Source organism: Oncorhynchus mykiss, chromosome 10 (assembly GCF_057628025.1).
Source record: "Oncorhynchus mykiss isolate SJ-2025 chromosome 10, ASM5762802v1, whole genome shotgun sequence".
Lineage (NCBI taxonomy): Eukaryota > Metazoa > Chordata > Actinopteri > Salmoniformes > Salmonidae > Oncorhynchus > Oncorhynchus mykiss.
The window spans coordinates 50,768,188-50,780,367 of NC_143031.1; the positions used below are offsets into that span (position 1 = coordinate 50,768,188).

General features: G+C 40.8%; 1 protein-coding gene across 1 annotated transcript; it reads right to left on the reverse strand.

Annotated features, from left to right (window-relative positions):
* Positions 1-5,171: 5,171 nt before the first annotated feature.
* Positions 5,172-9,954, reverse strand: LOC110534218 (gamma-aminobutyric acid receptor-associated protein). Its single transcript, XM_021618939.3, has 4 exons — positions 8,810-9,954; positions 8,322-8,400; positions 8,120-8,238; positions 5,172-7,904 (listed from the first exon to the last, which is right to left on the reverse strand). Exons 1-4 carry the CDS (start codon positions 8,897-8,899, stop codon positions 7,824-7,826), a joined length of 369 nt encoding a protein of 122 aa, XP_021474614.1. The 5' UTR covers positions 8,900-9,954; the 3' UTR covers positions 5,172-7,823.
* Between the last annotated feature and the right edge of the window lie 2,226 nt (positions 9,955-12,180).

Here is a 12,180-nt window from a genome sequence, read left to right on the forward strand (position 1 = left end):
TCAAATGTTCATAAATGACCAGCATGGTCGAATAATAATGAGGCAGAACAGTTTAAACTGGAGCAGCAGCACGGTCAGGTGGACTGGGGACAGCAAGGAGTCATCATGTCAGGTATTCCTGGGGCATGGTCCTAGGGCTCAGGTCCTCCGAGAGAGAGAAAGAAAGAGAGGAGGAGAGAATTAGAGAACGCACACTTAGATTCACACAGGACACCGAATAGGACAGGAGAAGTACTCCAGATATAACAAACTGACCCTAGCCCCCCGACACATAAACTACTGCAGCATAAATACTGGAGGCTGAGACAGGAGGGGTCAGGAGACACTGTGGCCCCATCCGAGGACACCCCCGGACAGGGCCAAACAGGAAGGATATAACCCCACCCACTTTGCCAAAGCACAGCCCCCACACCACTAGAGGGATATCTTCAACCACAGTGGGGGGGGGGGGGGGGGGCGCCAACCCAGACAGGATGACCACATCAGTGAATCAACCCACTCAGGTGACGCACCCCCTCCAGGGACAGCATGAGAGAGCCCCAGTAAGCCAGTGACTCAGCCCCTGTAATAGGGTTAGAGGCAGAGAATCCCAGTGGAAAGAGGGGAACCGGCCAGGCAGAGACAGCAAGGGCGGTTCGTTGCTCCAGAGCCTTTCCGTTCACCCTCCCACTCCTGGGCCAGACTACACTAAATCATATGACCCACTGAAGAGATGAGTCTTCAGTAGAGACTTAAAGGTTGAGACCGAGTTTGCGTCTCTGACATGGGTAGGCAGACCGTTCCATAAAAATTGAGCTCTATAGGAGAAAGCCCTGCCTCCAGCTGTTTGCTTAGAAATTCTAAGGACAATTAGGAGGCCTGCGTCTTGTGACCGTAGCGTACGTGTAGGTATGTACGGCAGGACCAAATCAGAGAGATAGGTAGGTTCAAGCCCATGTAATGCTTTGTAGGTTAGCAGTAAAACCTTGAAATCAGCCCTTGCTTTGACAGGAAGCCAGTGTAGAGAGGCTAGCACTGGAGTAATATGATCAAATATTTTGGTTCTAGTCAGGATTCTAGCAGCCGTATTTAGCACTAACTGAAGTTTATTTAGTGCTTTATCCGGGTAGCCGGATAAAGCATTGCAGTAGTCTAACCTAGAAGTGACAAAAGCATGGATACATTTTTCTGCATCATTTTTGGACAGAAAGTTTCAGATTTTTGCAATGTTACGTAGATGGAAAAAAGCTGTCCTTGAAATGGTCTTGATATGTTCTTCAAAAGAGAGATCAGGGTCCAGAGTAACGCCGAGGTCCTTCACAGTTTTATTTGAGACGACTGTACAACCATTAAGATTAATTGTCAGATTCAACAGAAGATCTCTTTGTTTATTGGGACCTAGAACAAGCATCTCTGTTTTGTCCGAGTTTAAAAGTAGAAAGCTTGTAAAGCCATAACATAATTTTCTGGAATTTTCTAAGCCGTTTAAAGGCACAGTCAACTTCTGACCCACTGTTATTGTGATACAGTGAAATAATCTGTCTGTAAATAATTGTTGGAAAAATGACTTGTGTCATGCACAAAGTAGATGTCCTAACCGACTTGCCAAAACTATAGTTTGTTAACAAGAAATTTGTGGAGTAGTTGAAAACGAGTTTTAATGACTCCAACCTAAGTGTATGTAAACTTCCGACTTCAACTGTATGTATATGATTATTGCCGCTAGGGGGAGCTGTGGCATCAATGGAGTGTGTTATTGAGATCGTGAGGGTCTTGTTGATTTCTTCTTCCATCTTGGAGAATGACTAATGAAAACAAACGTTTCTCCGTCTCATCATTTTACCCTATTAATTCAGGTATATCATGTGCAAAAGTTAAATATGACTCAAAATGTTGAGGTAACCTGGTTAATTGCATAGTCCAAAAGTTAGGAGATGTTTGAAGGCAATTCAAGGGAGTTTAATTATCGGTTGACCGAATATGATTTTTCAAAGCAGATGCCGATACCGATTATTGGAGTACCAAAAAAAGCAGATACCAATAAATCTGCCGATTCTTATATAAATATATATTTGTAATAATGACAATTACAACAATACTGAATTAACACTTATTTTAACTTAATATAATACATAAATAAAATCAATTTAGTCTCAAATAAATGAACATGCTCAATTTGTTTTAAATAATGCAAAAACACAGTTTTGGAGAAGAAGGTAAAAAGTGCAATATGTGCCATGTAAAAAAGCAAACGTTTAAAGTTCTTTGCTCAGAACATGAGAACATATGAAAGCTGGTGGTTCCTTTTAACATGAGCCTTCAATATTCCTCTTTTGGGGCAGGTGGGACGGTAGCGACGGATGCATAGGAACTGCAATCTGGGTCCTAATTATTTGGCTTTCCCATAGAAAAGCATTGAAAAGTCCAATGACCTCAAAAAAAAAAATCCTGGATGGATTGCCCTAGGGTTTTGCCTGCCAAATCAGTTATGTTATACCCACAGACAATATTTTAACAGTTTCAGAGTGTTGGCTATCCAATGCTACCAATTATATGCATATCCTAGCTTCTGGGCCTGAGTAACAGGTAGTTTACTTTGGACACCTCAGTCATCCAAACTTCCGAATACTGCCTCCTACACCGAATAAGTTTTAAGAAGTTTTAGATTGTAGTTATTATTATAGGTTATTATTAAAGGTTGTTATTATTATTATTATTATAGGACTATTTCTCTCTATACCATTTGTATTTCATGTACCTTTGACTATTGGATGTTCTTATAGGCACTATAGTATTGCCAGCCTAATCTCGGGAGTTGATAGGCTTGAAGTCATAAACAGCACTGTGCTTCAAGCATTGCGAAGAGCTGCTGGCAAACGCTAGAAAGTGCTGTTTGAATAAATGCTTACGAGCCTGCTGCTGCCTAGCACCGCTCAGTCAGACTGCTCTATCAAATATAACATCATAGACTTAATTCTAATATAATAAACACACAGAAATACGAGCCTTAGATCATTAATATGGTCAAATCCAGAAACAATCATTTCAAAAACTAAACGTTTCTCCTTTCCGTGAAATATGTTATGTATTTTAAGTCTAAATATTGCTGTTACATTGCACAATCTTCAATGTTATGTCATAATTATGTAAAATTCTGGAAAGTTAATTACGGTCTTTGTTAGGAAGAAATGGTCTTAACACAGTTCGCAACGAGCCAGACGGTCCAAACTGCTGCATATACCCTGACTATAGTTAGATACATTGGTGCAACGATGGTGCTTTTTTCGCAAATGCACTTTCGTTAAATCATCACCCGTTTGGCGAAGTAAGCTGTGATTCGATGATAGATTAACAGGCACCACATTGATTATATGCAACACAGGACAAGCTAGTTAAACTAGTAATATCATCAACCATGTGTAGTTAACTAGTGATTATGTTAAGATGTATTGTTTTTTTATAAGATGAGCTTAATGCTAGCTAGCAACTTACCTTGGCTCCTTGTTGAACACGGGTAACAGGTGGTCAGCCTGCCACACAGTCTCCTCAAAAATTGCAATATAATCGGCCATAATCAGCATCCAAAAATGCTGATTACCGATTGTTATGAAAACTTGAAATCGGCCCTAATTAATCGGTCGGCCTCTAGTTTTAATGAGTGAAAAACTGGTTGGTATTTTCCCCATTGTAACTAATGGAGTTTGGCAAGGTTGCTAATGGTTTACATGTAAGAGAAGGGATTAAGATGGCGTCCAAACTTTCTGTAATTTTTTTCAACAACGTTTTAGATCCAATTTGTTTTATTTTCTATGAACAAATGCTCAGTTTACTTTAGGTAATATATGTAAATATGTGATTTCCCAATAAAATGTGTTAGTGTTAATATTTGTACGAAAATAGCTTTTAATTAACAGCTTGCTAGCTAGCTTGATGCTAACCAAATTTAGTTTGGCTCAGCGCTGGTTAGCTCTAGGCTAGTTGGTTTCAGTCAATGTTAGCTTACATGTTAGTGGTTAATAATGCAATGGTTGTAGCATTGTTTTGCATAGGCCTCCAGTAATATCAACTTTTTTCAAAATAGACACTGATATAGTACAGTGAGTTATATATAATGTGAATGTATAGATGTATGGTGACTCCAGGTTTGGATGAACGGACCAGTGGGATATCCATGGGCAAGTCCCTTGACTGGTACCAGGAATGGTGGGAGGATAATCTGAAAGTAATTATCTTTGCACACAAAAGCAGCATCCAGGCCTCCAGAGTACTCACCCTATCGCCTGCTGTACGGACAGGAGCCGCAGCTGTTTATTATTAGCAAGCTGGAGATTTTACAACAAACTCTGCACACCACACAGTTCTATCAGAAGCTCCTCTGGGGCAGTCCCAGCAGTTGTCTTATGTATGGCAAGTTATATTTGCATGATTTAGCATACTTCATTAATCATTACCGGTGGCTCGCACATGTGACTGACCAATACCTCACAAGGCTTTCTCTGAAGATCTTTTATATCAATAGCAGTCAATTATTAATCGTCACCTTATTCAGTCTCATCTGAACGTCGTAAAATTCTTGGTTATCTTCACGAACCCTGGCTAACAAGTTGAATCAGCAATACAATAATTGGCTTATTTATTTATTTATTAAATACCTAAATAATCACAGAGAATTAGTTGAAAGACAGGCAGGCAGCCATTGCGAGTGTACTCGTGACTTTACCAGTCTAATTGCCAGGGTTAGAGCTCTCCAGAGACCATTCTATTCCTGCCATTTGCCAAAGAGACTGGCCTTTTGGCAATCTTGAAATAGGAACATTCTATCATTAATGAGCTTGAAGAGATCAAAACATTTGATCCTGATTCGATAACCCTCACGGCTATCAGCCAATCACAATGTTTATTCAAATTAGGCTGATGGGAAAACATTCTTAACTTAATTCATACATGCTCCCACTGGGGTGTGCCAATACATAGCATCAGCAATCCAGGGTTTATATACATCATTGCCTGCTACCCTTTGATAGGCTACAACTGTCTTAACTCATCATTTTTTTTAAAAACTAAAGATATATTGTAGGCAATCAACTATTTGCACGTGACTATTTAACTTGCTTCATTGTTTACTGTTAACGGCTTAATTTTTTAAAATTAAAACTAGACCAAAGATTGAGCAAACACACATATACGGCCAGTTTCCTGGACAGATAAATAATAATAATTTATTCAACTTTTATAGCACTGTTCATTACAAAGAATCTCAATGGGCTTTAAAGCTAAACAAAAATGCATGCAATTTAGAAAAAACATCACAACATCATAAGATGGACAATCATTAGAAAGTTAATGGCTTGAGTGGTCATCTGGCCTGGCTTTCAGGCTAACATATCCTTCATATCACGGAAATAACCTTCATTGGTCTATGAAGCTACAGTAAGATGAATCACCAAAACTGTCCACTGAAATGTTTGGGTGCAATGTCAATGCATACTGTATACATAAATGCGTAAACAGTATATCACAAAAGTGAGTACACCCCTCACATTTTAGTAACTATTTGAGTATATCTTTCATGTGACAACACTGAAGAAATGACACTTTGCTACAATGTAAAGTAGTGTGTACAGCTTGTATAAGTGTAAATAACTCTCAAAATAACCCTCAAAATAACTCACACAGCCATTAATGTCTAAACTGCTGGCAACAAAAGTGAGAACACCCCTAAGTGAAAATGTCCAAATTGGGCCCAATTAGCCATTTTCCCTCCCCAGTGTTATGTGACTCGTTAGTGTTACAAGGTCTCAGGTGTGAATGGGGAGCAGGTGTGTTCAATTTGGTGTCATCGCTCTCACACTCCCTCATACTGACTGGTCACTGGAAGTTCAACATGGCACCTCATGGCAAAGAACTCTGAGGATCTGAAAAAAATAATTGTTGCTCTACAAAAAGATGGCCTGGGCTATAAGAAGATTGCCAAGACCCTGAAACTGAGCTGCAGCACAGTGGCCAAGACCATACAGCGGTTTAACTGGACAGGTTCCACTCAGAACAGGCCTCGCCATTGTCGACCAAAGAAGTTGAGTGCACGTGCTCAGCGTAATATCCAGAGCTTGTCTTTGGGAAATAGATGTATGAGTGCTGCCAGCATTGCTGCAGAGGTTGAAGGGGTGGGGGGTCAGCCTGTCAGTGCTCAGACCATACGCCATACACTGCATCAAATTGGTCTGCATGGCTGTTGTCCCAAAAGGAAGCCTCTTCTAAAGATGATGCACAAGAAAGCCCGCAAACAGTTTGCTGAAGACAAGCAGACTAAGGACATGGATTACGGAAACCATATCCTGTGGTTTGATGAGACCAAGAAGCTTATTTGGTTCAGATGGTATCAAGTGTGTGTGGCGGCAACCAGGTGAGGAGTACAAAGACAAGTGTGTCTTGCCTACAGTCAAGCATGGTGGTGGGAGTGTCATGGTCTGGGGCTGCACTGGGGAGGTACAGTTCATTGAGGGAACCATGAATGCCAACATGTACTGTGACATACTGAAGCAGAGCATGATCCCCTCCCTTCGGAGACTGAGCCGCAGGGCAGTATTCCAACATAACGACCCCAAACACACCTCCCAGACGACCACTGCCTTGCTAAAGAAGCTGGGGGTAAAAGTGATGGACTGGCCAAGCATGTCTCCAGACCTTAACCCTATTGAGCATTTGTGGGGCATCCTCAAACGGAAGGTGGAGGAGTGCAAGGTCTCTAACATCCACCAGCTCCGTGATGTCGTCATGGAGGAGTGGAAGAGGACTCCAGTAGCAACTTGTGAAGCTCTGGTGAACTCCATGCCCAAAGGCAGTGCTGGAAAATGATGGTGGCCACAAAATATTGACACTTTGGACCCAATTTGGCCATTTTCACTTAGGGGTGTACTCACTTTTGTTGCCAGCGGTTTAGACATTAATGGCTGTGTGTTGAGTTAGAGGAGCCAGAAAATGTACACTGTTATACAAGCTGTACACTCACTACTTTACATTGTAGCAGTGTCGTCACAAAAAGATATACTCAAATATTTACAAAAATGTGAGGGGTGTGATATACTGTAGGTCTAAAAGCTAATCTTTCAAGTAAACTAAAAAAGATGATTGCTAGCAACAGAGTAATCGGGTAGATTAAGGGCCTGTTTCTCAGACATAGACTAAGCATATTCCTAGACTAAAACACATGTTCAATGGAGAATATATATCGTTTTTAATTCTGGACAAGGATTGAATTGTGTCCAGGAAACTATCCCTAAGCCATTTGGGAGGAGAAACGAAACAAACAAAAATGTGCTGTGGATAACAACTATGACAGGAGAACACAGATGTAGATTTGGTAGTCTGAATGTTAAAGCTAGAATCCGTAGTTGTCACATCAGTTTTGGGAATAATAAATTATATATACCCATTGATTCTTGAAAAATATAACTTATAAATGCCTCATGAGCTTAGTTCAACTGTTGAACCCAAAATAGAAGCTAGTTTTACTCCAATGTTGGTAAACAACGTTTAAAAAAACTACTGGATAGCCTCAAAATATTGTTAACTATAATTTTGACATCATGCATGGTCAGTCCTTGCATCAATAGCTCGGTCTATGTATTTGAGAGTGGTTACATTTCCACAGGTCCATCCCGTCGCTTTTTACCAAAACAGAGGCGGGATGGTCGTTTTATCGTTTCAATTAAGGATTTTAGCTTTAAAAGGGGAAAGGGGGTTTGAAAGTGCATTAAAAGATTAATCTGGTGGCAACTAAATTGCTTTTATTTATCTTTGTGACGATGCAGAGTCAGACTGCAGATGTGCTGAAAGGTGGTTAGCTAGACTTTCGTTTGGCTGTTTCCGTAGACACTCTCGTCACTGTAGGCAATGTAAAGAAAGAAGTCCTCTTCGTGGTGTTCCTATTACAGAGAGATTCAACATTCGGTTAATCAGGAATGTGTTTGAGACAACAGAAAATCAAGGAACATTTCAGGATAAGTAGGATAGACCAGATGTAGGACGTCAAAGGCAGGAATTCCTGATTAATCAGGAGGAAATGCCACAGCAGCATGCATAATGTATAAGAGGGAATTTTAAAAAAATGAAGCCCTGCCTAGATAAATAGGCTCAGTACCTGGTAAAGTAGTCCCATGGTGGCTGAGGTGGGAGGAATGACATTGTTGACAAAGAAGAAAAGGGCGTCCTCTGCCCGCAGGTGAATCCTCTTCCGTATTAGGAAGTAGAACTGTCCCACTTAAGAAATAAGAAAATACTTTAATTCAGATCAAAATGTGGAAATTGACCCAACACAATTCGATACATGTCCTGTATCTCACCTGTAAGATCAGAGGGTACAAGATATTTCTTCTTGTCCAAATCACCAATTCTGGCTTTGGGGGCTTTCTCCACTATCACCTGCAAATTAAATAAATGTCCCAGGCAGTCAGATGACTAAAAATCTATTTATGAAATGCTTACCGATTCTCAAAGCAACACGTTAAAAAAAAAATATATATATATATATATATATATATATAGATAGATAGATAGATAGATAGTGTCAAAAAGGTGTCAATTTAGCAAAATAGATGACGTTAGCTAGCTGGCTAGAATGACAGTGTAAAACGTTAAATCAAAACAATCTGTGCCCAATTAATTGTAAAACTTTTTCCAAAAATGTAACCATATATGTTAAGGTTGTAGCTAGTACCAACACTGTCGATGTCCTGAAGTTCCTCTCTTTGTTATTGTGTTGTGTGTGTGGGTGACAAGCGATGCGGTTAGCATTTCGCAAGCATTGGCTAGCTAGTTAGCAGCAACTCACTGGCACTCTATCAGGGTACTTCTTCCTGATCTTTTCCCCCTCCGATCTTCTCTTCTCAAATGGGTGCTCCTCTTTATACAGGAATTTCATTGTCACGGTTTAAGATTCCTCCAAACTCTAAATTTGGATGACAGTTCAAGCTAGCCTATGCCTGCCCTTTGTATGGCAGCAAAACTATGCAATTCTATCAAATCTGTTCGCCTTGTTGCTAATGCTAATTTCGTGACGTTGAACGTTATGACGAGGAGGAATAGAACAATGACGTTACTAAACCTAGGTTAAACATGGGATTGATGCCGCGTTCCAAAAAACTGGGAACTCGGAAAAATAATGTATTACATTTATATAGCGCTTTTCATAATCTAGAAGCACTTCAAACGCAAAACAAACAATATATCACGAAGGGTCAACCAATAGATGCCAAGTTCACATGCTAGTCGGAACTAGGAAATGTCCGACATGCTGATTCGTTGAAGTCCTCTTCGTGGTAGAACTACAACCAGTTAGCAAGTCGGAAATGTCCTAGGTTCCGAATAGCACATGAAAGCAGCAAAAAGGCAAAATATTTGAAAACTGTATTTTCCGAGGATGGTAGATTATGGTGATGGGGTCTGCAGGTGATCTTGTAGAGGGCAAATCTGGGAACCAGCCCGAGTTTTATAGCAACTGGACTTCTCTTCCATTCTGTATCAGCAGCTCTGGGCGCCAGAAAACGTATCACACAAAATTCAGAATAGTAGCGTCGTCCTCCCTACGAGCGCTCTGCCTCAGCACTGTTGTATTCCTCTGTCTCCCATTCATCTCACGCTTCAGGCGATTCCTCAAAATATATTCTCAAAATATCAGGAATTGTCAGCCAGGTAAAACAAAAAAAGATGGTACTGTGTCGAGATCCATTTTTTTTAAACAAAAGCTAGCTAGCCAAGCCAAAAAGTGAATCAATCTGCAAACCCGTGGTTTAAAAACGACGGATCCATGCAATTAAAACTCAACGTTATCCAGGGGCGACAGTAGATTTAATGATTTACCGGTACGGGACACCCAAGTGTGCCCACAAAACGTACAGGGTATACTACTCTGCTGACACTGACAAACGGATCAATACAAACTTTTGTCTGATCCATATAATAGACCTACGAAAAGGGGAGTTATAAATACAATATGACGTTAATCTAACCTGGAGAAAATGATTGTCCAAAAACAAACAAGTGGTACTGACCCAATGATAAGACAGTGAACATGCACACTCACCAAATCGTATAGCCTACATTCGGAATGGCTCGCAATTTGGGCAGTGCGCGCTGCAAATACCAAATATATGATTGTTAAATTGCGACTGTCAGTGAAAAGGTGAGTAAGCAGCCAATGATCCTCTGTGGCCAAATAATGCTTTCTGGTGTAGTAGCCAATTTTCAATTATTTTGTAACATTTCTGTATATAGAGGAGTTAAGTTTAATAAAATAACCTTTATTTAACCAGGTAGGCCAGTTGAGAACAAGTTCTCATTTACAACTGCGACCTGGCCAAGATAAAGCAAAACAGTGCGACAAAACCACAGAGTTACATATAAACGAACGTAGTCAATATAACACAATATAAAAAATATGTACAGTGTGTGAAAATCTAGAAGAGTAGGGAGGTAAGGCAATAAATAGGCGAAATAATTACAATGTAGCATTAACACTGGAGTGATAGATGTGCAGATGATGTGCAAGTAGAGATACTGGGGTGAAAAAGAGCAAGAAGACAAATAACAATATGAGGTAGTTGGGTGTGCTATTTACAAATCCAGGTACAGTGATCGGTAAGCTGCTCTGACAGCTGATGCTTCAAGATAGAGGGAGATATGTCTCCAGCTTCAGTGATTTTTGCAATTGTTCCAGTCATTGGCAGCAGAGAACTGGAAGGAAAGGCGGCCCAAGGAAGTGTTGGCTTTGGGGATGACCAGTGAAATATACCTACTGGAGCGTGTGCTACGGGTATGTGCTGCTGTGGTGACCAGTGAGCTGAGGTAAGGCGGGGCTTTACAAATGTATGTCATTTTTGATTAAGCATCTCCAATGTAAGTCTGGAAGGAGAGTTTACAGTCTAACCACACCCCTAGGTATTTGTAGTTCTCCACATATTCTAAGTGTAACAGTTTAACTTCTGTCCCCTCGCCCCAGGCTCAAACCAGGGACCCTCTGCACACATCAACAACAGTCACCCTTGAAGCATTGTTACCCATCGTGCCACAAAAGCCGCGGGCCTTGCAGAGCAAGGGGAACAACTACTTCAAGGCCTCAGAGCGCGTGACGTCACCGATTGAAACACTATTAGCAAGCACCACCGCTAACTAGCTAGCCATTTCACATCGGTTACATAAGTCAGAACCGTCCAGAGTAGTGATGCTAGTCGGGCGGGCGGGCAGCAATCGGTTGAAGAGCAGGCATTTAGTTTTACTAGCATTTAAAAGCAGTTGGAGGCCACTGAAGGAATGTTATGGCATTGAAGCTCGTTTGGAGGTTTGTTAAGTGTCCAAAGAAGGGCCAGATGTACACAGAATGGTGTTGTCTGCGTAGAGGTGGATTAGAGAATCACCAGCAGCAAGAGCGACATCATTGATGTATACAGAGAAAAGAGTCAGCCTGAGAATTGAACCCTGTGGCACCTTCAGACTGCCAGAGGTCCGGACAACAGGCCCTCCGAGTTGACACACTGAACTCTATCAGAGAAGTAGTTGGTGAACCAGGTGAGGCAGTCATTTGAGAAACCAAGGCTATTGAGTCTGCCGATAAGAATGCAGTGATTGACAGAGTTGAAAGCCTTGGCCAGGTTGACGAAGACAGCTGCACAGTACTGTCTTATCGATGGCGGTTATGATATCATTTATGACATTGAGCGTGGCTGAGGTGCACCCATTCCCAGTCCAACTGGAAAAAATCTTATGAAAGGTCATCCAATTTGGAATTCCAAGTCGGTAATCCGGCATCTTTCTTGAGCACCAAATTTCTGACATGAAGATCAGACGTCATGATTTGACTTTTTTTTGTTCCTACAGTAGTTGTTTTGAACTCGGCAAGAGTACCACTGTGTGAGTCATAATACCCATCAAACCTGGCAGTCAAACAACGTAATGGTTCCAATAGTTTTTTTTACCATACATTCTTCCCATTGGGGATTTTAGAAACACTTAATATAAGGGCTGTTTCCAATGTAGTCTTACCCTGGCATGACATATGTGTCAATCTCTCTAGGACAATGTGACTTATCAATATATTTGACTGTATTTACTCCCCCAAAATGAACCGCTAATTAGCTGCTGATGTGGCTATCAAAGAATTACAAATACATTTTTATTTGTCACACATGCTTAACAAATGTTATTGCG